Below are 26,684 nucleotides of genomic sequence, written 5' to 3' on the forward strand. Positions count from 1 at the left end.
GGGGCCTCCCTCAGCACCCCAAATAGAATGGTCTGACACCTCCCCCCAAGCAGCGTGACTCTGCCCCACAAAAAAAGCAGTCAGACAGCTGGTACAAACCCCCCACACCTTTATTCACCCTGTGTCCCATCCCGTTCCCCCCCACACCCCACTGTGGGTCAGAGCGGCAGGGGCAGCGCCTCCACCTCCTCCAGGCACTCATCGTAGGCCTCCTGGTACTCCTCGTGGGGCTTGATCAGGATGACACAGGTGGGGCGCTTCGAGCCGGCCGCAGCTCCCAGGTCCTGTAGGGGCAGAGCAGGGCAGTGGGGAGGTGGGCAGCCTGCTGGGGGGAGCCCCAACACCCCCCCAGTAGGACACAGGGAAGGTGTCCCTGCCATCCCCCAAACATCCAAGCACTCTTTGCATGGGCCAGGCATAGGAACCCTTCTCCCAGCTCATCTCTTCTAGCCCAAATGCTGCAGGGATGCGTGCTGTGAATGCCTGGCAGCTCTCACATACCCTGCTCCTCACCCACAGCAGGGAAACCCCAAAGCCCCTGCCCACCCCTAAGTTCTAGTCTGAGCAGGGACAGACATCTCTCCACTGCCACATCTTGGACACCAACTCATTTCCAGGAGCATCCAGGCCCCAGCTCAGAACTAAAAGGAAGAAATCTGTCCCAGCCCTGTTCTGGAGAGCTCTGGTGCTGCTGCAGGAGCTCTACTAGGCCAAATGCTCCTGCAGCGAGCCCCTCCCACACCTGAGCTGTCACCGCCTGTTCCTCTCGTGTCCCAGCACGGCACAAGCCCTGGGTGCTTCACTCAGGCACCACCGTGGAGCCTCCCCAGGATGGCTCCTGCCGGCTGCAGCCCACCAGGCTTGGTGTCACAGCAGTTGGTGCCTCCAGGCTGCGCAGCCACCTGCCCTTACCGATTTGGAGGGGACGTACGCGTACGGGAGGTTCCTGTCCTCACACATGATGGGGATGTGGCAGTACACATCGATGGGCAGCGTGTCGCCGGCCAGCACCGCGATCCTGAAGGGGAAAACACGCGTCAGGGGCCGGGGCCGCGCCTGGGCAGCGGGGCCGGGGCTCCTCCACTCACCCCTTCTCGCCCTTGTTGATGAATTTCTGCACCTCCTTCACGCCGCGGCGGATCTGCTTCTGCTTGGCCGCTGCAAGAGACACAACGCGTCAGGGCGCTGCGACAACCGGCACGGCCCGGTACCAGGCCCGGTACCAGGCCCTAGGCCCCAGCCCGAGGCCCCCCCCCGGTTCCCCCGGTGCCTGCCCCCCAGCCCCAGCCGGACCTTTCCTAATGCACTTGTAGAGCTTCCGCGTCAGCTTGCGGGAGGCGAGCGGCTGCGCGATGGGGTTGAGGTGCCCGAGCTGCTCCCGGTACGACAGCTCCGGGGCCGCCTCCGCCGCCTCCGCCTCCTTCTCCCTCGCCATGGTCGCGCGCGCGCTGCCGCCGGCCGCTTCCGCTTCCGGCCGCCGCGTGCTGAGTGGCAGCCAATGGGAGCCCGCCCTGCCTCAGCCCGCCCACCGCCCCAGCCAATGGGAGCCCGCCCTGCCTCAGCCCGCCCACCGCCCCGACCAATGGCGAGCCGCGCTCGGGCCCCCCTCAGACCAGTGCTGCCCCAGTGCTCCCAGTGCCCCCAGTACTGCTACAGCTCCCAGTGCCTCCAGTGCGCCCAGTGCTCCTCGGGGCAGGGCCCCCAAGGAGTCCCAGTGCTCCCCCAGTGCTCCCCGTACCCACAAAGTTCCCCCAGTGCTCCTAGAAAGAACTCCCAGTGCTCCCAGTACACTTTGGGGCAGGGCCCCCAGTGCTCCCAGTACCCCCAAGTTCTCCCAGTGCTGCCCCAGTGCTCCCAGTACCCCCCAAGTTCCCTCAGTGCTCCCAGTGTCCCCACTACTCCTAGAGCTCCCAGTGCTCCCAGTGCCTCCAGTACTCTTTGGGGCAGGGCCCCCAGTGTTCCCAGTGCCCCCCAGTGCTCCCAATACCGCCCCCCAGAACTCCCAGTGCTCCTCAGGGAATGGCCCCCAGTGCCTCCAGTACTCCCAGTGTCCCCAGTGCTCCCAGCACCTCCAGTGTTCCTAGTGCTCCCTGAGTGCTCCCAACACCCTCAGTGCTCCCAGTGTCCCCAGTGCTCCCAGTGACCCGTCACCTCCGGCCCAGCCGCAGCCTGTCCTCCGAGCACAGGAGGGCTTCACCCAGCATCTGCATCTGCTCCAGCACCTCCCGCTGCATCTCCAGGGCCATGCGGTGCACGTGGTGGTTGCAGCTGTTGTACATCACCGCGTTCTGGAACATGAGCATCAGGCTGCACTGGAACTGGGCCATGGACTGGATGTGCCCCTTGGACAGGTTTCGCTTTATGCTGGTTAAATCCATGGGCCTGTAAAGGACACACAGCAGGGAAATTAAACGGAAGCCAGAGCCAGGCTCTGCACGAACGTGCCTGTCCTCATTTCGGCATGGCCCTGAAAGCACAGCTATTTTCAATCAATATTATTGCTCGGGACAAAGAGGGGGAGCGAGAAATGTTCTTCTAAGGCAGACAAAAGTAAGTTCAGCCAATCTGACGCTTGCCACCCAACCAACTTGGCAGGCCATTAGCAGTCGCTTCTAAAAAAATATGAAGTTGAGCTCCAGAGAAGGCAAGCAGAGCGGTTCTAGTAATTAGTCTTGGTGGAGTCAGCCCAGGTCTGAGTGGAGAAAGAAAAGTTACTAAAATAGGTATCTATTAAAGCCCCTTAAAATCAAATGGTGCCACTAGCAAAAATAGCAGTGCTGATACGGGGAACATGAAGGAGAATAAATATTACTTCCCTTATTTTGACAGAATGAGAAAATGAATGGCTGCAGAGAGGACAACTGTGACCAGAATAGAATATGATTCAGCTCTGAAAAATGCCCTTAATCCATCTGGGAAATATTCTTATGACCCACTTCTCCACTGAGAGTAAAACATCTGGGGAATGAGCACTGGAAGAAGGGAGGACATTGACAGAGGCACACGTCTCCAGCGTGGGGATAACAGACTGCTGGGCTGCAGAGGCTGAATCCCCCAAGCTCAGGCAGGGGTTACAGCTGCAGACTGACTGTGCAAGGCCAGCAAAGGGCAGGCACAATGTGTGTCAGCCCCATGGGCGCTGCCACCTCCAGGTCCTGATCACCCGGAGGGAGTTTTAATAAAATAAGTCAGTGGGAGAAGGCGATGACAGCCAAACTCTGCGGAACAGGAGGAAGGAGACGGTCCCAGTGGTGCTTTGGAAACCAGAGGCTGACCTTAACCTGTCTTTCCTGTTCCGAGTGCTGGGTGCCAGAGAAGACAGAAACAGAGAGAAATGAAGCAGTGAACGGCTCTTCCGCAAACTCACCTCTTCACCACATCCCTGTATCCCGGGGCTTGTTTCTCTGACACTGCCTTCAGGAATGGGCCGCTGTACCTACAAGGACAAGCACAAAGCTCTCTGTCTGCTTCTGAGCAGAGGGCCAAAGACAACACCGCAGTGCGGGCTAGTGCTGGCCTCTGCCTGCTTGCCACAAGGGGCACAGCCTGTTGGCAACTCCCCGTGCCGGGCGGCTGGCACAGCCAGGCAGGGGAGGAGGCTGAGCCCTTGCTGAAGATGGCCCTGCCAGCTGTGTAGGAAGCACCATTTGGGCTTTGGCACGTTCTGCAGAGGAAATAAATATGCAGTGTTCTCTCTGATTTTACAGCACCCAGCTGTTCCTCCTGCGAGGACAGCCAGAAGCAAAGCCACGGAGAGCCATGCCTGCCTGGGGTGGGCGTCGTGGAGGGGAGCACAAGGCCTGGTGACACGGGAGGTGGCACTCAGGACAATGCTAATCCATCCCTGTGCCCCACGTACCTGTGACTGGCTATCATCTTCCAGATGGACAGGACGGTCCTTTTGAAGTGTGAATGCTGCACGGGGTTATCCCAGCTCAGCTGCATCCTGCAGAAGGAACGTAGTGCCAGAGCGTCACGCTCAAGCCAAAGGAGAAGGGAGCACTTCTGTAGGCACCTACCGCATCCAGGTGGGTACAGCCCTGAGATCCTTTTCTGGAGCTGCACAAAGCCTCTCAGGGGGACATGGCAGAGGTGTTCTGCATCTGAACGCACAGCCAACCATCAACCATGCAGGAAGATGCAGCGTGACAGGCAGCTGACAAGGGCCGAGCTGAGCTGACCAGCATGATCAAGTTGGACAGAAAAGCTCACGCTATTCTGACATTTACAACTTTACTAAGGTGGTTTTTATTTAGATTCCTATCCCATTAAACTACGGTATCCCTTCGAAAGGCAGCCCAGGTAGTCGCACATGTGGCAGAGCCCACCTGTGACTGACATGCCTGCCTCTCTTAGGAGATGGACTGGACACTGCCTGATAGTGCGATGCCCAGCTCATGGCAGACCTAGCTGCCTTGCAGAAACATGAATTTTCTATTTTACCTCTTATTAATCGCTACTCTTCTTACTTATGTACAGGATCAATGCCCCAGAATGCTGGCAGACCCACAGAGATAGCTCAAGTCACCTCCTTCCCTCCTGTTCTCCTTGGACATATCACCTTCTTGGAGCTGACCTGTGCTATAAACTTGTGAGACAAGGAAAACAACAGTTCTGCGCTTGACAGAGAGCAGAGCGAACCACTTACAGCTGCATGTTGGCAGGACTTGTGGTGCCCAGCACAGGGTCTGCAGAGGTGCCATCACTGTCATCTGGGTCCTGGGCCTGATGACTCTCCTGTGCACGTGGCTCACCTAAAGCTTGATCTCCAGGTGCCTCTTGAGTCTTGGCCTGAAGAGCAGAGAGGAAAATGGAGATATGGCTAAAATGGCAGCCTGTCACCTCAATCCTACACACAGAAACCAGCCTGCTGCACGTCCCCTGACTGCATCCAGTCCCAAATGGGAGCTAGTTCTCTCTATTACTCTGGAGGATGATGTTTGACCTTATTCAGATCTTCCTTGTGCTGGCCAGGGCTCCAGTACCAGCTGGGTTTGATCTCCTGGCTCACAACCACCTCTGGCAAACACAAACATTGCGGAGCTGACTGGTGCCCAGAGGTGTGTCTGGTTTCTTTTCTGGGAAGAGTCATGGATGTACAGAGGGCAATCAGGATCTGAGGTAAGACTGCCTCAGGCTTGTTAAACCTCAAGACACAGAAAACAGGATCCCCAAGAGTACAACAGGACTGTTTCCTCAAAAACTCCCACATGAATATGACAGAGAATAGACTCAACCAGGAAGGAGAGTGGTGCTGTTGGTGCAGTGATTTGCTAACAAAACGGAGGGGGAGGTGCAGGGAGAAAGGCATTCTGGAGGTCAGAAGTGGGATTATGTACAGGGACATCTGAGAATTCCTCAGCAGATCTGAAGCACGGAGCAGACTCTCCAGCAGGAACACGGACACTGAGCTGGGTATGGCTTTGACCACTTGGCAGACCACGAGGGAACTGCTGGGAATAACCCCGCTGTGAGAACCCCGAAAGTCATTTCTGTCTCCAGCGTCTAAGTTTGCAAAGCAACAAATGTGAGTGCAGGACCGAAAAACTGGGCGCTGCCCTTCCACTGCTGTCGTGTTACAGCCCGTCCCAGCACCACCTCGCTGGCTGGTGGGAGCCCAGCACCCCCCAGACACAGGACTAGCACAAACCCAGGCTAAACAGCGCCTGCTTCCAAGACATGACGGTCTCCAGGGGCAGATGGTTACTGCTATTGCATCCACGTGGGCCCGGAACCAGCCAAGCTGCGTGCTGCATAACACAGCAATTAGAACAAACCAAGTATTCCAGTCTTGCCTTAAACCTGAGAGCAGGCTGCCAGCTCTCATGAGTCACCTTTGTGCTGCCAAGGAGCAATGCCTCCAACTCACATCTGAGGGTTTGATCTGTAACGAGCTTCCTGTTCATAAAGATTCATATCCATACATAACAAACATCCATCCTTCCCCTCATGTACTTCTTTTGCATTCCCCTCCCTGATGTCTCCTCCCCTGTGTCCCCATCTCCCCAGCTGCAACGTGGGACTTCCCCACCTCGTCTAGAGCTGATTTCCTTTACTGCCTCTCATCTCTCACCGGAGGCTCTCCTAGGACCACCTCTCCCCTACCTCTTTTCCCAGGAGGCGTTCTTCCTCGTCTTCTGCCAGGCCATGCAGATGACTTTCCTCTGCTCTTGAGACTACTGCCCCTGTGGTCTTTTCCTGGCATCTTACATCTTCCCCACCACCCTGCTTTCCAGAGCCAGAATAATCCCATGGAGTCTGAGCTGAATCTGTGCAGCTAATGCGGAGAGGTTCCATCAACTGGGTTACCTGCGACACAGAGATACACTGCTTCAAATTGTGAAGGCAAAAGGAAGAATAAATAAGCAGCACAAGTGCTATTTTTGCTTTCACTCACGAACGCCTTTCCATTTTTAGGAATCCTTGCAAAATCTTCTGATGAAGCCCTGTGTTGTTATTACAAGTGTCAGTTCGCTGACATCTCTGTGCTTTAGGGTGAGCCGTGTTTTGGCAAAGCAGCTGCCTGGCTGCAGTGCCAGCTTTAAATGGGAGCAAGGGCTAGGCTTGGAACAAGGGAGCAAGTTAACTCAGGGCATCTACACCTCCCCCAGAATATTTCTGTGTGTCAGGATGGTGGAGGCACTGAAACTAGTATTTCAGGAAGGCCTAAGCTATGCAGCCCACTTTCCTGTCATCCACGCAGCCCTACCTCTGAGAAGAACTGGAGAAGACTTTCATCTTCGCATTGCCTCTCTGCTTTTGGGTAGTCTTCACTATCATCCTCCCAGAGAGGATCACTGAACTTCAGCCTGTAGTCTGCCTCTTGGCTGCTCTCCTCCAGCTTCCCCAAGACGGCCTCTTCGGTGTTCCTCCAGCTCCCCAGTTCCAGATCCAAGCTGGAATCCCAGCTGAGAACTGACTGGAAGTCACTGTTCTTCTCTGAGTCGCTGGGAGACTCCGTCTCAGACCTGCACCACAGCCAGGAATGGCCCATCTGCAAACAAACACAGAGACACAGCAATTTCTTTGTACCCTGCTCCAGCACCGCAAAGCCCAGTTCATCTCCTGACCTGCTCAGCGAGCCAAAACACGGCAAGAGCTCTGTGAGGCGAGCAGCCTGCTCCTGAGCCCAAAATTCACGGCACAGGGCAGAGCTGTAGCTGTGCAGCCACACCAACTCCCATTTCAGAGCAAGCAAATTTCCATTTTCCAGTGCTTTCCCCATGCTCGCCCCTTGCCTGGCAGCACAGTGGGTTCCTTGCTCAGGGGATACTGTGCTGGTTTGGAGCCTGTGGCTGTGTCTGATGGCACCGTTAGGTGCTGAAGGCAGCGAGCAGCAAGCTCGAAACCACATCACGCTGGGGCCAGGAGCTGCTGACAGCTGTGGATAACCTGTGACACCAAGGGCAGCTCACCGAGATTCCCTTTGCTGCCCCTATTGCTGGTACATTGGAAACAACTTCTTACAGACACTGCAGAAACCTGGTTTGGAAGCGACAGAGGTAATTTAACTGGGTGGTGGTGCCTTGTGTGCCTGAGCCAGGAGCACTGCAGTGATGCACAGACACAGGCTCACAGGGGACAGCTCTGCACACACCTCAGAAAATAAGAGTTGGCGTTCTCTTAAGATGGAAGAAGCCACTCCTTTCACCTCTGCTTGTCAGCCTAAGTCTCTTCGGCTGCACGAGTCCCCTACAATTCCTCTAAAGTCTGGGGAATTGCTTGCAGGATCACCATAACAACAGCAAAAGGCTGTTAGAAAAATCTGCATCTTGCTACTGAGCTGCCTGCTGCACCTACAGAGAGTTCTGTGCATTCATTAAAAATGACTTTCGAGTTCTCAGTTAATTACGTACAACCTCATTTTTCCAGGGCTTTGAACAAACGCATTTCTCACTGACTTCCCTTTGCCTTCTCAGGACTGCCACCACAGCAGCAAACACAGCCTGCGGTGCCTACCTGGGAGTAATAAGGAATCGGCCGGCGTTGGGATGGGAAAACTCGTTTGTTTCTTTTATAAACATCCAAGGAGAGCCGGGACCTCGCAGGCCTCCCTTCTCCAGCCTCTTCCAAAGTTAACTTTAGCGGAAGCGAGTGAAATTTGATGAGGCAGGAGATAAAGCTGCCTGCTCTGGGCTTCCAGCTAAAGGAGTCGGGCAGACTGATCCCATCGGAGGAGTAACCGTGCCTAGAGCACTCGCTGCACAATCAGCAGAGCTGGTTGCACACGCACAACCGGTCACCGCAGCTCAGCGGAGGAGCAAAAGCCTTAGGCTAGGGTAATCCCATCGCCTGTGATCATCTTTCTGTACTCCAGCGCAGAGGGATCAGCATTTTCAAGTCAGGAGGCCTACTAACGTGGGCATAAGCACCGATTAAAAGGGGCTTTGACCTCACGTTCGGTTTTACTAAGTCCTGGAAGGCTCGAGATGTCAGAGAGCAGAGCAGCAGAAGTACTGTAAGACAAGTGGGCTGGGGGAAGTAATTACAGCCTGCTTCGTTCCACATTGATTCTGTACGAAAAGTAAGGGATGAGAAGGGACTCAATTTAACTTTTAATTAAGATCTTCCTTGCAGACTTTACGTAAGTTGCCAACAGGGAATCATTATCAAATGGGAAAGTTTTAGTTCACTTTGCAGAGATCAGATACCGCACAACTCCTGCTGATACAAGAAGAAGCTGTTAGAAATAGAGGTGACAGCCTCTAAAAGGAATTTACATGTCAAAACAAGGAAAATGATAAAAGCCCGAACTTCGGCAAATGAAATGTAGAATCCACAATGAAGTAGGCAAAAAAAAGAAAAAAGAAAAAAAAAAGATCAATTTGCTAAAGACATAAAAGCAAATAACAACAACAAACCTCGTCAAAAACATCAGAAGCAGCGAGCTGCCAGCTGATCAGTGGGGATGACGCACCACCAGTGCCAAACATCTCAGGGGAAAACAGGGCCAGTTGGAAAAACCAAATTAATCATCATTACCAGCAGCTGCCACAGAGGAGGACAGCAAAGTCGGAGAGACTTTCTCTTGGGACGGGTCCGAGGGACTGTCTGCAATTAAAGTGTCAACAGGGGAGGTTTTAGAGCAGTTTAAGGGAGGCTGTAAGCCTTGGAACTACTTGGCATTCACTCATGAGTCCCTAAGAGGCTTAAACATAACATGACCAAACCTCTGCTGTGTAACCTGTCATTTGCATCAGCCACAGCACAAGAAGCACAGAGGGGCAATTGTTATTTCTGTCTGTGAAAAGGTGTGCGGTGGGAGATGCAGCACAGTCAGCCCGAGCTCTGAACTAGACAGATTAGTGCAAAATATCACAAAGAATGGAATTAGGAGCTGGAGAAGTGAGATGGTGAATTTGGAAAGAGGCAACAGGGCTCTGAAGAGGAAAGCAGTACCTTAGATTTTTGAAGATCTTAAATAACATTATTACAGGCTAGTGACATGTCATGGGGCAAGAGAAAAGGCTCTGAGAGAAAAAATACCTTGTTCAGAGAAGAAACCAAGGGCAGGAACAAACAGCAATACTTTCCATAAAAAAACAATCTACTAGTGGGGCATGATAGAGGTCCTCCCACATGATGCAACATCAATTGTTCAACACAAACACGCAGAGGTGTTACACCAAGGCTCTTAGTGGCCAGCAGTGAAAGGAGGTGGTGGTGACAAGTTGCACCGAAGGAAATTCAGATTGGCTGTAACGTAAATGTTTACTCTGTGAGGGTGGTAAGCTCTGAAAGAAGCTGTCCAGAAAGGTTATGAAATCTCCATCCCTGCAGATTTTCAAAACTTGACTAGACAAGACCCTAAGCAAGCTGATCTGCCTTCCAAGCTGGCCATGCGTGGGGCAGCAGGTTGGACGAGCTGATTCTCAGAGATCCTTTCCAACTTAAACGAGTCCACAAAATACCAGAAAGCAAAGAACCCTGGAACTTTTTGTGCCACGAGCTTAACAACCTGGAATTTCTGTAGACCAAGGCCCATAAAAATTCAAATCAGAAATTTGTTTCCAAGTTCAGCAGCGAAGGACATTTAAGCAGTGAGCAAACCCAAGGACTCCACATTTCTAGCATCAAATACAAAGCGATTCTTGGTGGAAATACACCTTACCTTTACCAAACATGGAATGCAACACAGTGGGCACCACAACCTTCAACATTAAACTTATGAAAACCAACAGCTCTTACTAGATAAGGTAACAATCCCTCTGTAGTAATTGCAATGACTGTTTCTTGCAACTGGTGTGACAGAACGCTGAGCCCTGTGCATGCTGCACAAGAAAAGGTGTAGACAACTCCCAGCTGCTTCAGGTATCATGAAAGATTGTGCTTTTTTGTTCTTTTCTCATGGAAGGGTACACAGGCAGAAAATGCACAAGTTCACAGGTCACATTAGCAGAAAAAAAATAGGTAACTTGAAAGTTTTCAGAGGAAGCTTAAAACTCAGTCATCCAGGTTGCTGAGGAAACAAACTGTTAACATCCATCCAAGAGAGCCAGTTCAAAACTTCCGCTGTGAAACCAGATATGATCATTCCTACAGGAGCTGGAATCAGATTTTCACCCTAACTCGCTTACCTCTTTCAAATCTCTGGGAATGTGGTACATTCAGTACAATGGTCTCTTAAGGAAAGCTCCAGTGAGACTGTAGGACTTCACTTTCCGTGCTTAGGATGTCCTGTTTCATAACAACACTGCTGTATCCTTACACACACACTCAGAGGGGGAACCTTCCCCTCCATCCAAGCACTGTGCAGCACCCTAATGATTCATGCACTGTCTCTGATGTCAAAGACCTGCAGTGCTTGTGTGCTCCAACAGGTAACTGGAAGTGAGTTGCATTTGCAGGTTTTCAAGGCGTGTATGCACACTGGTACACAAGCAGGGTTCTTCCCTGCAGAGAGCTGTGGTGCTCAGTACACTGCACACCGTACACCAGGTTCGTTTTTCCCCAGACTTTAATATACATACACATTTACACATCACTAGTAAAAATCTGTACACTTCACATTACAGTACATACGAGCCACCAGTTGCTAGCTAACACCAGAACACTGATGAAGCCCAAGACGACTGCCCTAGAACAGGCAGGGGGGCTAGTCTTCCCCTCCGAGGAAGTTTCTTTGGGTTACACATTCTGATGAGAAATTGCTTCCCAGAGTGTCAAGCCAAGAAGGTGGAACAGGTCCCAGAAATAGACCTGCAGCTTTTCTTCCTCCTCCAACAGCTTTAACAGCATCTTGCTTGCACTCCAGCTCCGGATGCCAGGTGCTGGGTTTTCTTATCTGTCTGCAGCATCATTTCTTCATCTTCATGTCTGCCTCGATGGCACAGCGACGCCCTCTGGTGCCTCCATCCTAGTCACAAGGCAAACAAAAGGACTGGCATTAACAGAAATGAGTTATGCAACCCTAAACACAAAACACTTCCTCCAGCACACAGTGGTAAGGAAATGTGCATCTAATAATAATACTTTTCATGCCTTCTGAACAGGAGAAAGGGAAGCTCTGACAGGAAGGCCTGGGGAGGCCTGTCTGCAGACCTACCTAAAGTTCACTCTGGACACAGCACAGGTGCTGGGATTTGCAGCATCTCTGTGCATTGCTGGCAGTCAGGAGAGACAGGCAACAAGGCTCTCACCCAGACAGGTGCTTTTGGAGCCTGCACACTGCAGGCTTTCTCCTAAGTGACAATTTCTAGCTTGGCTCTTAAGATGGAAAGAGGAAACTGCTGACTAACCTACCTTATTAGCTGCTGATCCCTACGGGAAGTGCTCCTCCAGTTGAGTGACCCTGGCACTAGCTCCCTAGCTTCTCCGCACAGCTCCTTTCCATGAGTAGAAGGCGAGCTGAGAGCTTCCTTTGATCCGCTGCCCTCTCCCTCTGGCTGACATGCTGACTCTCCCGGAGTACTCCTCTGTCTTTAGATATATGCGAGAGAAAAAAAAAAACTCTCCATCTTCCTCCCCTCTCTCCTCCCCGCAACTCAAAGACTTGGGGTTTCCCAGAGGGAATACTTTCCAAACACTTCCAGATCACCAGAGGCACAGAGCAAGGTATTTCTGCGGAGTATCTTATTTGCTTTCTGGACCATGAATGATAAAGGAGTACACAGCTGATTCCTCACTTTCCCCAGACCCTTTGCACTGTCTTGAATGTGAAGAAGGGGCAGCTGTGTAAGCATGAGAGATGTCAGAACTACAGCACTGCACCACTTGGCGTGTCTTCCCACTTACATGGAAAGAAAGCAGGAGAGCAGTTGTGGAAAAAAGCACAGGCAGATGACAAAACAAGAACGCTTGGAACCAGAAGAAAGACTGAAGCCCCACCCACTCACCCACGCTGAGAGGAAGGGACTAAGATGTTTCTTCTCTAGTGATCATGGTTGTACAGCCCCTATGTTAAACACACACTGCTGCGACGCTAAGGATGCTGTGACAGTGCAGTGATCACCCAGACAAGGAGCAGAGCACGCTGCCAGCAGTACTTGCTAGCGCCTTTCAATACTTACAAAGAGAGAGAGAAGGAAGGCAGGAGAGCCCATTGGGACACTGTCCTGTTAAAAGGCCAAAACAGAAGCACTCATCAGATAGGGAAATGCACACACCACATAGAAGCAATAAGCCCACACACGAGCATAGCGAAACATCTGCCCCATTCCCCTTCCTGCACGGCTTCAGTCTTATGCAGCAGGAACATATAAATGCACAAAAGAGGGATATGGCGAGAGTAAGAATGCTAGGAAAGGGATATTCCCTCCTCAACTATAGCAATGCCTGGACTACCAAACCATTGCTGCGCTGTGCAATCAGCCATGCTTGCCACTAGAAAGAAGCAGGCAGCCCTTGCTGTTACAATGTTATGTATGCCAGCTGAGAGCATGTGAGGTCATGTAATCATAGATGCATCTTTACAGAAGAAAAAAGAAAAAAAAAAAATATATATACTATATATATATACTATACTGCTATTAGTTCAGATCAGTGTGGAAGTCAAAGGTTCCATGGTGTGTTTTAAACAGCAAACCAGACTGGAGTAATTCCCTGGTTCTAGGAACTTGACTTGGAAGTGAAGAACACGGCAGAGGCTGGGCTTCCAGATCTCTACATTTTCACCTTCCTGCCATATCCCACTTCTTCTGATAGTCTACTCATTTCCCTACAGTTTTGATATACTTGTTTTTAAAATCAGGGAACAAACATAGGGGTTACAGGAGTAACTCATGATTATTAACCTGCCTCTGGGATGACACACAGCTCCAGAGCTGAAATCCAGTCAGTGGACACATTTAAAGAAAAATACTGTTTGTTCACATGAAGATGTTGAAGCTATTTTGATCTCAAAAAAACATTTTGCACATCTTTTTTATGGGAACTTCATGCAGTATCTCGAAACTCTCCAAAAGATACCAACTGCCCTTCTGCAGGGTGCAGCATTCTCACCTTCTCCGAAGCATCTTGCTTGCGAGTGGAGTCTCGCCCACGCAGGCTCTTTGCACTGATCCCCGACTCTGATGTTTGCATGATCAGTTGCGTGGCCAGAAATTGCTGCAGGAAAACCACACTCTGTTAAGATTCTCAAGCAAAACAAGCTCAGTTAGTGCTTGTCACTTAACCATCAAAAACCACAGGGCTGGGAATGATTGGGTCAGAGGCAGTTTCAGTTCCTTGTTTGCTGCTCAGAGTAAGTTCCCCCATTTACCTCAGAAGCCACAAGTCTGGAGGGACTATAAAAATCCATTGCAAACTGTGTTAGCCCTGGCTGTTGGGACATTCCACTTCGTAAGGAATTTTAAATCATATTCACAGGCTAGTTTCATATACACTTTAAGCCAGCAGAGCCACCAAAAGAAGCAATCGCGTCCCCTGTCATTCACTGATCTTGTTGCTTGTTTCTGTTCCTGAACCACGCCCTGCTTCTTGCTGGCCTAAGCATATCTACATCCCCTGAAGGAAATTAGATTTGAAATTGGTCTGGGCTGAACCTAACTGACATTTTACTGTGTAATTTTAACCTATCCACAATCAGCTCACCACAAACACCTAGCACAAGACAGATGCAGGAAAAATGGGACTACTTAATTCAAAGTCCCTGTGAGTGAAAGTGTGGTCTTATATCCACAAGTGTTTCCTACACCTGCGGACCAAAGCAGATGCTCTGTTCTGTACTGCTCCTGTCTCAGCTCAGTACTTTACCTGGATCTGCTCCAGGACATCTCGCTGCATCTCCACAGCCATGTGGTACACATCATGGTCTGAGCTGTTGTACATAACTGCATTTTGAAACATCAGCATAATATCACGCTGGAACTCAGCCGTGGTTCGTATCAGCCCATTCTCAATATTCTTTTTGATTGTAGATAAATCCATTGGCCTATGAAAGAAATGCATTCAGCATAGCAACAGACATACCTACTTCTTTCCCCTGTCATTTGCAAGCAGCCTTGGGTCTGTGACATGTCTAATTAGACAATCTATTTAATTGGCAGAATATCTTCTCCCCCACATAGGCTGCGTTCCTGAGTTCCAAGGCCTCAAATCAGGAGACACAAGCTGTCCAGCAGTTACCATAAATGGTGACAGTACATAACAGATGCCTTGAGAGACATTTGTCTTCTCCAGGCATCACTGAGGGAGATAACAGAGAACTAAAACTGCAGCCATTGAACTGTTTACAGAGATTTCTGAGGCTAGCAGTGGGTTCTGTTAACTCTCCCAGAAAAGTCCACTGTCTGAGACAGTAAAAGAGCTCCATCAAAGTTTTTGGAGTCTCAAAGATTAAACTCTACCCCCAGACAAAAACTGAGAACCTGATGATAGTCACATACTACCTTACTGACAAAAAATGTTCTGTGCAAGTCAGCTTACTTCATTCAAGGACAGGGCTGGGTAAAGACTTGTGTCTATTACTGAAGATCTGAAGATGACTCTTTTCTTAGGGAAATCTGTTTCTGACTGTGAGATGCCAGAAGAAAAGTATTTTCCAAGTCTTGCAGTTTGAATTACAAATGAAGACTGGACCTTCCTGCCAGAAATTCCTACACAAATATACCAGAGATCTAATGACACGAGACTGCTGAGACTCACCTTTGCACAATACTGTGGTAGCCTGGTGCTATATCATCAGTCACAGGCTGGAGGAAGACATTAGCATACCTGCAGAGAGAAAGAATCTACTGAATGCCCTATCCTTGCTGATAAAGGAACAATCCTCAAATATTTGTTTCATGCTGTCATGTTTGTCTGCTATCAGCAACAATTTGATTCGTCATCTCCCCATTACCCTTACAAGCCCGGTAAGCCTCAGAGATGGGAGAGTACAGGCTTGTCTGGGATTATTTACTTCCTTCTGCCAATTCTCAAGACATCAAACTCACCTGTGATTAGCTGCCGCTCTCCAAACTAGCATGATGGCTTTCTTCCAGATCTTCTGGGCCTGTATTGCTTCCTGATCCTCACTGCACACTGAGCTGAGAAAAAAAAAAGTAAGACATCCATCATAAGTCTCCATACTTACTGCCTTGAAGCAGAAAAACCTTAGTTTATTTTGCCTTTGCTATACCTACACTAACCCCTGCCAGAGACAGAAATAAAAAAAAAGGAATCTTACTCATGAGTGCACTGTCTGCACACTGCACTTGTGAGTAAGGAGAATCTAGTGCCAGACAAATCAAATTCCCTCTGTGGACCCACTCAGTCAGCAAAACAGAAATGAGAATCCTATGTTCCCTCCACAAAACAGCCTGGGATTTGCACCTGCATGATAGAGTTTCATGGATACTCACAACTGTGAGGAGGCCGGGCTGCTGGGGATGGAGTCGGCTAGCGTGTGTGACTGTAAAGGTGCGTTATGGACACTGAAGCCATCGTCACTCTCACTCACAGGGGGTTCGTTATCCATCTCTGACAGGTATCCCTCACCCTGATCTTCTTCTTTGGGCTCCTCCAAACTGGCAGCCTCACTGGCACCATCCTCATCATCCTCTTCACCCTGCCCATCCTGAAACAAAGAGTTCATGAGTCTATGCAGCCGACTACAGCAGCAACTCAGAGCGTCCAGAGAAATTAGAGTTCAGAAAGTAAAGTGACTTTTTTACTACAGCTACTGACAACATTATCTATAGGCATGTCCAGAAAATTCTGGTCACTATCCTGCCCTGCCTCCCACCACCCTAACATAAACACAGAAACACTGACGCCCAGCTGAACAGGGCCTGAAGCAATCTCCCCTTTAGCTCCCGACCTCACACTGACGACTTCCCATTGCAGAAAGCTGAAGCAGGCTTTAATTTTCAGTGGATAGGAGCCAGAAAGCAAGAATGAACCCCAAAGTAGACAGGATGAGTACAGCCAATTCAGAATTACCTTCATCTGGCTCCTAAACAGGGCTCGGGCTTCCTCCTTCATTGAGTCTGTGGAAGGAAGAAAAGCAAAAAGGTTATGATTCTCCAAAGCAGTCTTTCCTACAAAAGCTCCTGTACCAAAGCCTACTGTCCTGCAGTAATTACCACTATTCCTACACATATCTTGTTTTCTCCCTCCACCCCAAAACACCTGAACCAGATCACTGACATCTATCCAGCTAATAATGTTGCATGTAAAAGATTTCCTAGCTGAATTAAGTTACCTGACAGCTCAAATTTGTGCTGAACATCAGCCTGTGAGGAGTCTTCACTCACATTTGGGACTTGTGGAGGGGATGAATCATCATCAGGTGGGGTCTGGAGGGAAGAGAAATGCACAAATCTAGATGTTTGTGTCAGCTTACTTCAGTGAAGGTGTGGGCACATCTCACTCACCCTAACCTAACTCAAGGCAATGAAGCTCACTGAGCACCTTCCCAACAGCAATTCTGCACATGGGTGGTGGGAGATACAGAAAGGCACTGCCTGAAGCAGAGAGCTTCCCTGCAGATCGAACAGATCAGCAGCATGACTCCCAAGGAAACAGCCAGCCACATTCATGGAAGGGTCACCTTCAGCCCAGCAGTCACCCTTTCTCTAAACTTTCCTGCCTGCCACAACTGCTCCTTTCCTTCCCCACACCAGTTCCAGGCAGCCTCTGCTCACATACCTCTGTCTTCACCGTGCCGTGCATCGTGTCTTCTCCCTTGGTCGATTCTATCTCAATTTCAGCACTCTCTCCTGCTGCCACAGCTGCTCTTTGATCCTCTTCTATCTCTTGACTCCTAAGCTCTGGTGTTTCTGTCACTCTTGCAGTTGCCGGTATGGTTTCCTCAGCGCCCAGCTGATTCTGCTCCTGCTCTGCAGGTTCTGTCTTTATTTCTGATCCCAGCTCTCCAATGCCCATTAGCTCTCGAATTCCCTTTGCCTCTGGCTCCTCACATTCCAGTCTTTCCTGCTTCACAGTCACAGACACTTGGGGTATCTGGGCCTGTTTCTCGTGCTCCTGACGAATTGGGTGTTCCCATGGGCCAGGCAGGGTCTGTGGGTCATCAGTATCTTCACAAAAAGAAGACAGAGCAGCTTCAACAACCGCTGCATCCAGGACTTCTGGGTTGTCGTCTACCTTTATTGTCAAAACAAACAAACAGAAGTGCAGGCCAAGGTCAGAAAGAGGGATTAAAAAAGAATCAGCGTTATTTAGTAACAAGTTAACTGTGGAAAACTTGGTGTACTGGCTTTACAAAATCACCTTTAGCAGCCAGACTCCCATCACTCCCTGTAGAGTTTCAGTTTCAGGAACTTGGCTCTCATGGAAAGCACGCTGCAAGCAGCGCTCACTTGTCTGCCAGGTCTGTGACCCAAACCCTACCCAACATGAGGAAGAAATTTCTTTCTGTACTTTGAGTGAAGCACCAGGCTAGTCACGGCAGACTACCAGCAGGGGTGTCATATGGTCATTTCCTATTGACCTGGGCAAGGATTGTGAAAATGAGCGATTTGCAATAGTTATTTCTTCCTCATTTAAATGTATTAGATTGGCAAGCAGTAATCACTTGAGAATAACCTAACTGGATGAGGAGCAAAAGCTACTGGCCCTCTATTTTGCCTCTTTACCTTGTCCTCAATGATGGCTATGATATTTCCAACAGTATCAAAGTCCAGCTCTTCCCCTGTATAGGACACCGCAATATCCATCTTCTCAGCCAAATCCAGGTCTTCTTTCCCATCCATGCAGTGATCTTTGGAAGAGCCTGCAGTGCTGCCAGCTGCAGAACCCAGGCACTCTTTCTTGATGGAGTCAATGATCATGGATATTTCGCTGCTGTCCATGGCCACCGTCACTGTATGGGAATCAGACACTGCCTCCATGGAAACACAGGCTTCGGGCTGGCTCACTGCGCAAGGATGAGCACGACAATCATAAGCAAATATCACAGTGGTTAAGACCAAGCACCAACTGCAGGCATCCCAGCTCCACCCACAACAGCATGACTTAGAAAAATAAAAGACAACTATGGGTGACATGTTTGCTTTCCCACGGTAGAGACAAAGTGAGACTCCAGGCCTTGAATCAGCCCTTGAATCACAATCCAGCAAACACACCACTAGCACCCCCACCCAGCAAATCCCATTTAAATCCCATCTTCACCATCTGTTTACTTGAGAACTCAGCCGTAAATGTTCTTTCAGAAAGGATGGTGAGTCTGAGGTGATAAAACGCCAGCTTAGAGCTTCCTGGGTGCTGAGCCCAAGGGAAGTTCTGTTTTCCAGCAGTGCATGACCTGTGAGTGCGTAGTTCAGGAACGCACCTGTGGCTACGCTTTCTGGAGCTGCAGCTGGTGGCACAACGGATGGTGCTGACAGCGTGGGCATCATGACAATTGTTGCCTGCGACACAGGCTCTACTGGGGGTGGCAGGAGCTTAGCTGGAGGTTCGCTGGCAACAGCGGAGAAGGAAGCAAGAGGTGAGGTGAACTGCGCAGGACCAGCTTCTAAAAGCCGGGAAAGCGTAGGAGCACCTAACAGAGAGTAGAAGGGAAAAGCACATGAGCAAGAAGCAGCCAACACCGACGTCCACAAAGCCAGCGCTGGGCTCTTCAATGTCTGCTGGCTTCCTCTGGGAAAAGTACCTAGAAACGTTCCCAAAAGCTACACGGAGAACCTGCACCAAAAATGCATGACTCTTTGGGGTGTGCAGTCTCAGACAGGATCATGCAGGCTCTGGGACAGTGCCCAACGTAAGGGCCAGACAGGCTAAGCCACACATGCAGAGATACCCTCCCAAAGGCTCATTCCAATGTAATTACAGGAAATCTGGAAACTAGTGCTGAGAGAGCCACACAATGTAAGCCAAGACAAACAATCATGACACGGGTGGAAGGGAGCAGAAGGAATCTCTTTGCAGGTCTTTCCTGGAGACTGCCTTTTCTATCGGAGGTTGCCACCCAGCCGTACCTTCCAGTCTGAATTTACTGAACCATCTGGACCAAAATAACTGGTCTTAAAGAACAGAGAGGCGTAAGGAAGGTGAGATTATTCATTTAGAATTATATATGAATGAATAGTGTAAAACCTCCTTTGGAGACATGACTAACGCCTTGTTAGTGTGAGCTGAGGAGAAACTTCATCTTAGGCAGGATGTTCTGAGAAGGTCCAGTGCAGAGACTCCTGCATTGTTCCTCTCACCCCGCCTATGGAACTTGCTCCAAAACTCACAACCTACTGCAGTCTAATCCTCAACACACCCCTGAGCTAAAGTGGAGGTAAAACAAATGAGGTCTTCAGGTTCACAGGGAACTGAAATTTAGGCAGATTAAGAATTAGACGGTACACCCAATTTGCCCCAGCTCCCTGTCAACTAGATGTCAACTAGGCACCGAAATGCCTGGTATTAGCCAGTGTCAAACCCAGAAAACTGGACTGGATGCACCAGGGCCAAATCAAATCTATTTCAGTCATTTTAGATCAAGGCACTTTTCTTTCTCCCATGAGAATTAGAGTCTTCTTAGGAAAAAGAAAGGGGAAAGAAATAGGGGTACAGAAATAGCAATAGAATTCATAAAGAAGCCCCAAAACCAGCCAGGGTAGATATCCTTCATCTCTCTCCAAAGAGAATTTATACAGCAGTCTGTGAAATTATGGCACGTAAAATTGCTAAAGCCTCGCGTACTTCTGAGGGGAGGGCTGTACAGGGAGAGTCCTTGGGAGTTACCTGAAGCAGCAGGAGATGCAGGGACAGCACCAGGTGCCGACTGCATTTCCCCACTGTGCAGCACTGGGAGGACGCTTCCTACCTCCAGCAGGACTCCCGAGCTGTTCATGTGACCAGAAGCCACTGCCATTTCGTTTTCACCAACCTGCCAAGGGAAGACACAACTGAAATTCCTGGAGATACAATCACATCAGTGATTCTCTGCCAGATATGCTCCTTCATGGATTTGTCCATCACTCACTGTCTCAGCATTTCTTCTGTGCTTTTAGTCCCTGCCTGAGACCCCTTATGCAAGTGGACAACAGTCTGAAACTTCTCAGGCCACAATACAACTATGGTGCAAACTTCCTTTAAGTTAAGCCCAATGGAAAATTTGTTCTACCTTAGTTTCTCTGTTCAAAGACCTTACAACCTGTGACAGATACCAGTAGTGTTAGTGTCTCTATGCCTAAAATAGCAAAGAATTTTCCTTTATTTTTAGCTGAGGGAAACCGAAGGAGCAAGATGGAGAGTAACTCTGTCAAGGTCACAATGTAAACCTGTGACAGACCCTGAAGCAGATACAAAACAGCCCTGTTGATACAAAGAAAGCCCAAAGTCTTCCACGGCCATTTTCTTTTCTTGTTATGTCATACCTTACATTGCAGCCTGCAAAACCAGAACCCGTGGAGCATTTACGCAAACTAACAGAGAAGACCCCAAATATGAGTTATTAAAAGAAGGTCAACAGCAATACACCTATTCCATCAGATGAGCACTAACACAGGGCATCAATGTGCACAGGCTGATGGCTGCAGTTTTCAGAACAGGGCTCTGAACAACGTCAGAGATGGTTGCCCTTCTCAGACTTCCACAGTCACTAACACCAGAAGGGCCAAAATGACTCGTCATCACAGTCATTTTGCAACGAGGAGAAGACTGAAGCACTTCAATAGTGCTCACAAACTTTATTAAAGGACTGCCTATCCCTATCCTAAGACCCACTACAAATACTGAAACACAACTCCCTACCAGGATGTAAACAAGAACTGTGAGCCCAAAGGAGAACTCAGCAAGAGCACCTCGATGGAGGCCAATTGGGATGATGCCTACTAACATGCACCTGCAGTGAGAGCCATTTCCTCTAGCAAAGCCTGCAATTCCAACTCCTTGTGACTGGAGAGAGCCAGTCCTATGTGCTGACTGACACCTGCAGCCCTGCACCCACACTACTGTCAGGAAAGAGTCCCACCTCTGTGGCTTCACAAGGGTTACTAAATCTCTCATATTTCTCTTCTGTTGAGATTCTCACAGAACTGTGTTTTTAAGAAGCCTTTGCGGCTCCCCCTGTTTTAGTGGGAGAGTCTGGAGCAGATTGTTTGTGTGCTTGCATACATGAGCAGAGAGCTCCATACCAGCCTGGGGCTTGTGGGCAGGAGACTGCCCTTCTTCAGCAGCTCTGAGAGCAGAGGGGAAGGAGGCGGAGTTGCTTTTTGTCCTAGCATCTTTTTCTGGGGTGAATCATCAGTGACTGGGGTCATGGGGGCATCCAGGGGAGCAGAGCCTGGAGGGGTGTCAGGGATTCCAATGAAGGAGGCAACTGGGGTGCTGGGCAATGTCCCTGGAGTGACCTGAGAAAGAGAAAAACCACACTGTTCAAAGCCACACTCCAACACACGGACTAGTCCCACTTGCTCCTTCCCCCAAGAGCATTGAGCCAGCACACCACAGCCACCTTCTCCATTCACTCGCTACACCTACTCCAGGCATTTGCTTTTACCCTTTCCCTGCCCTTTAGTGCCACTTCCCAGGCACACACAGAAGCCTTCCTGGCCAACCCACTGATGCCCCTACACAGCCTTTGATCCAGGCACCTGATGGTCACAGACAGGGAAGGGGACACATATCTTTAGCAGCACTGTACATCAGCCACACTACAGCACTGCCACAACAAAAGGTCTGCAAAACACGGCAGGGGCTTCTCCCCAGGCTGCTGTTCCATGATGAATGCAGAGCTTGTGTCCCCAGCTGCTCTTCCCCTCTTACCATGGGAAGTATTCTTACCCCCGGGCTGGCCTCATCCACAGCAGGCTGAGACAGATCTCCCAGAGCATAGTCTCCCCCTGGAGAGGTTGAACCTGCAGGGGAGCGAACCATCACACCCGTTAATCTTCGTGGCGGATTCTTAATGGCCTGACGAGCTGGAAGAAAACAGAAAAAAAAGTGGGATTCCACGACTCCGTCCACCTTGGACAGTCCCTGAGACCTCTGACTTTGTCCTAAAGAACACCAAGAAAACAATTTATATGGTAGGAATTTCCCACATCACACTACACTCAGCTCACAGATAGTACTAGCAAGGCATAAAGCTCTTTAATTTCACATCTTCCTAGCAGTTCGGTATTCACCACATCCCATCACTGATAAGTTAGCTCACCAAGTTGCTCCAGAAACCATAAATGGATGAAGCATTCAGAACAAATCCTTCTTCCTCTTACAGACACCTTTTCTACAGAATTTGTTTCCTTATCAGAAGCCCCTGTATTTTGCTCTAAAGAGAACACGATCCTTCATTCCAGCCCCCAGGGTAAAGGAATTCCTCCTGAACAGGTCTTAACAAGATGCAGTATTTCCTGAGTTATCTTACAAACATATGCACCTCTCTTTGAGGAGGTGTAAGCACATTTCCAGCTTACCCTGATAAGCAGCATCTGTAGCCTTCCTCTTGACTTCTGCCTCCTCCTCCTCCATCTTTTTCTTTCTGTAAACAGAACCAACTGTCACACAATGTCCCACTGCCCCTTAGCTTCTCCCCCACAATCAGCTTACTGGCCCCTACCCCTTAATCTCCAGACAACAATGAACTGCCTCTGCGGACTCAGGCTTTATTTCTTTGAAGAGGAAAGCAGAGTCAGAGGCCAGTCAGAGAATAATGCACTTCGCAGGAAGTTTCAGTTCCAGATGATTATCAAAATGGAGGAGGCAAGCAAGATGTTGCAAGCCATCACCAAGCTCTTTCTGAGAGCTGCAAAAGATGTTCCACATAAGCTGGTGTCCCCCAGTCTAACTAGGACAACCCTCAGAGGCCAAAGCATCTGCCCAGCTGCCCTATCTCTCTCAGCTCAAAATGCATTGAGTAAAAGTAACACAAACACAAAGCCTAACACAAAGCATCAGAGAACTACAATCTCAGAAGAAAACGTAATGTGGAAATAAGAAAATAACCCACATCATAATCTCATTGCACAGCTCCTCCAGTCTGTTATCCATGTGTCCAGCCTGGATCAGCTCTGCATCCTTCTTGAGTTGCCTGTAAGCATAAAATCTTCTTATCTACTTATCACTGAAAAGCATGCACTGAGAAGCTCTTGTTCCGTGCATTTTTACCCCAAACATTGCTCCACTTATGCCACTTTTTCAAGACAGGACTCTCAGGTACACCACAGCTAATGCCTCTGCCACACACCTGTATTTCTCCTGTGTTTCTTTAATAATTTTCTTCAACTCCTCAACTCGTTCTGCAGTCAGTTTCCGCACAATAACATCTTCCACAGTTTCCACCACCTCTCCTTTCTCACCACGTTTTCTCCTATAGAACAAGAGAAAAACAAAACAGTCATTAAACAGAAATCCCAAGTTCTCCTTCCATACCTGGCTGCTGCCTGTCATTCATACCACACACATACACAAAACCAACCCCCCCTCTTCCAATTTCCCTTAAATAATACTGGAAAGCACACTGTTCCAACAATCTGATCTGAAAAGTGTATCTAAATGTTAAAGACTTCAGGAATAGATCAAAGATGGAAGCCCACTACAACTCTCAACCTGAAAAACCCATCATTCAGCTTCAGAGCCACAATAAAACCAGTATTTTTCACAGTAACTCTACGATGTCCTTTGTCCTGCAGCTATACTGTTAAAGATCATTCAGCACTAACATAAATAAACACTACTTTTAAATACCCTGCCTTTAATTTCATTTGATGTGAAGTTCCAAAACAAAAGAGACAAGATAAAGAAATATGGAAAGTGTGGTCTAAGAAATACTTTGAGCTTGCTTGCTAGCTGCTTTTCCTAGCCAGCCTTCCACATCTGCCATACCCTAATCCCATTGTCCACCCCAATCCCATTGTCCACCCAATCCAGTTATCACAATTAAATTTCATCATTCCTGTTCACTCCTCTTGGGGAAGAGCACTATCAAGTGATTTGCAGTAGGAACTGACAAGTCCACTCAAAACTACTGCAGACTGCACTTGCTTCAGGCTTCGTACTTACTTAGGGGTCTCTGTAGTCTCCAACAGCTCTGAATACTGAGATGCACAATGCTAAGAATAAACAAAAAAAAGTCAGAGGATACCAAAGAATAAGCATCAGCAAATGCCTATCAACAAAACCTACAGGGCACCTCCTCTTTCAAAAGCCTAACGCTGTATGAACATATCTGACAGTCTTCTCCACAGTTTTCCCCAAAGCTATAACTTAGTGTATGTCAAAATGAGGAGACACATTCACTCTTTTACTCTAGCACTGCCCAAGCTGATCTTCAAAACAAAGATAAAGAACAGACATTCCCAAGCAAAAATTTAGAAATCAAAGAAGGCAAACATGATTAGGAAAACTGTAGCTGTCTGTGAACATGAACCAAAAATACTTCAGTGGAGAAGGTAGCATTATGTCAAGACTAGGTTCATAGCTTAAGAGAACTAAGAAAATAGTAAGCAACAATTAAAATAATAATAGTTACACATATATGTCTACACACACAAAAAAAAAACACACGTGAAGAGATGTATAGATTCTGTTTATCTCTTCCTGGATAACAAAAATCCCAGATGCTCGACCAAACAGCTGGACACACCAAAATACAAGGGCACCCACAAATCCCCAAGGCAAACAATTCCACAGCTTGATTATGTGCCTGGCACAGAACAGCCTCTTTTGTTTTGCTTTGAACTTGCCTCCTGTTAGTCTTACTTAATAGCCTCTAAATCTTGCATTGGACATGGCACTGAACAATTAAGACTCATTCATCCTTGCCGTGCCACTCCTGACTGTACAGACATCTGTTGTTTCTCTTGTTAGTCATCTCTTTCTTTCATTGAAAGGTTCCACCTTACCTACTGCTCCCTTACAAGGAAACTCTTTCAAGTCTTTGATCATCCTTGTCTTTTTCTTTAACTTATCCAACCTTATCCACAGCTCACTTAATCTGATTTGAACATTTTCTTTAAAAATTGATTTTGCTATTTCTTCAAACTTTTTTTTTTTTAACACCAACAAAAAACTTCAACATCATCTTACGCAGCTGTCTTACACATCCCATACAGAACTAATTTTCTCCAAAATTCACTTGCCAGTATCTTACCTTTTGGGAAAACCAGTCAGGTGGGCGGCCTGGCTCTGCAAAAGGCTTGATGGCTCTGCTGACTGAGACCCTGCAAGAGAATCACACACATGATGCAGGAGAGTCATGCATGGCGAGTCATTAACCCAACCAACCTAACCCAACCAACATGCTGTGCAAATATGCTGACCTGTCCTGATGTTCATCACAGAATAATCCCCATAAACACAGTGGAGTTGCCGTGATAGAGTTTTTTTTTTAAAGGATTGTTCAAATATAGCCCTTGGGCTCAAAAATATCTGCCTGCTCCTAAACCAACAGCTTCCCTCTATTGCTTTGAAGTGTAACTTTCCAGCTTCTGGTGACGTGGTTACATGTCCACAAACAGAAACTTTTATTTGGTGAGACAGCAAAACTAAGCTACGAGTGCAAAAACAAAGCTATGAGTGTGGCAGTGATGCAAAGTGGTGCTTTGATAAATGGACTTCTGGACCACAGTCTTCCCAATTTATGCACACACTCTTTGCTCTAACTAACGCAGTTCCATGCAGCAGTTACAAAAGAACCAAGCCGATTTCCAAGCCACGTGTCCGACTCCTCCACCCTTAACACCTCTGTGTTAGCCTGTGCTGCGAACAAGAACATGGGGAGGAGGCCGAGCCGCCGTGCCCGGACCCTTACCAGTTCTGGTCGCCGCTGCGCATGACGGAGGAGGCCAGGCAGAGCTTCTCGCGGATGGACCAGGGCTCGGTGGGGCCGGCGCCCAGCAGCTTGTGCTCTGCGGGGACACAGCCCAGCTCCGCACCCCGCCGGCGGGCCGGAGGCCACGCCCACCCAGTAGCCCCGCCCACCCAGTGACCACGCCCACCGCTAGCCCCGCCCACCTCACTTTAGGCCCCGCCCCCAGCCGTTAGCCCCGCCCCCTCCCCTCAGCGCCCCTCAGGCCCCCTCAGGCCCCCCCCGCGCCGCCCTCCCGCCCCCTCCCAGCCCCCTCCCGCCGCTCCCCCGTTCCCTCCGCCGCCGCCGCCCGCTCCCCGCCGCCCCTCTCGCCGCCCCCCCGCACTCACTGCCCGTCCCCGCCGCCATCTTCCCCGCCCGGCCCCAACGCGCCTCAGGGCGGAGCCGCGCGCACAGCCCGCCGGGAGGGGTGCGCATGCGCACGGCCTTCCCCGGCCCTCAGCGCGAGGAGCGGCCGCGCGGGTCTAAGCCCCGCCCCTTCCTCCTCAACCGCCGGCTCTCA

The 26,684-nt window shown here is 49.4% G+C and overlaps 1 protein-coding gene across 10 annotated transcripts; it reads right to left on the reverse strand.

The window, feature by feature from the left end:
• Positions 1-92: 92 nt before the first annotated feature.
• NHP2 (NHP2 ribonucleoprotein) lies at positions 93-26,659 on the reverse strand. Of its 10 annotated transcripts, XM_072023473.1 has the most exons (32): positions 26,512-26,658; positions 26,126-26,222; positions 25,466-25,535; positions 24,376-24,425; positions 23,561-23,683; positions 23,324-23,404; positions 22,791-22,855; positions 22,159-22,295; positions 21,510-21,725; positions 20,116-20,260; positions 18,713-18,922; positions 18,018-18,298; positions 17,071-17,526; positions 16,625-16,718; positions 16,363-16,409; positions 15,783-15,997; positions 15,375-15,467; positions 15,085-15,153; positions 14,194-14,371; positions 13,441-13,545; positions 12,510-12,554; positions 6,710-6,994; positions 6,106-6,309; positions 4,649-4,791; positions 4,020-4,103; positions 3,860-3,946; positions 3,368-3,436; positions 2,152-2,382; positions 1,294-1,484; positions 1,089-1,158; positions 913-1,018; positions 93-284 (listed from the first exon to the last, which is right to left on the reverse strand). In XM_072023473.1, exons 1-32 carry the CDS (start codon positions 26,597-26,599, stop codon positions 159-161), a joined length of 4,461 nt encoding a protein of 1,486 aa, XP_071879574.1. In that variant the 5' UTR covers positions 26,600-26,658; the 3' UTR covers positions 93-158. The 10 variants fall into 10 exon arrangements, with proteins under 10 accessions (XP_071879574.1, XP_071879577.1, XP_071879576.1 ...); XM_072023476.1 differs by lacking the exon at positions 21,510-21,725; XM_072023475.1 differs by lacking the exon at positions 18,713-18,922.
• Between the last annotated feature and the right edge of the window lie 25 nt (positions 26,660-26,684).

Source organism: Anas platyrhynchos, chromosome 14 (genome assembly GCF_047663525.1).
Source record: "Anas platyrhynchos isolate ZD024472 breed Pekin duck chromosome 14, IASCAAS_PekinDuck_T2T, whole genome shotgun sequence".
NCBI classification, from domain to species: domain Eukaryota; kingdom Metazoa; phylum Chordata; class Aves; order Anseriformes; family Anatidae; genus Anas; species Anas platyrhynchos.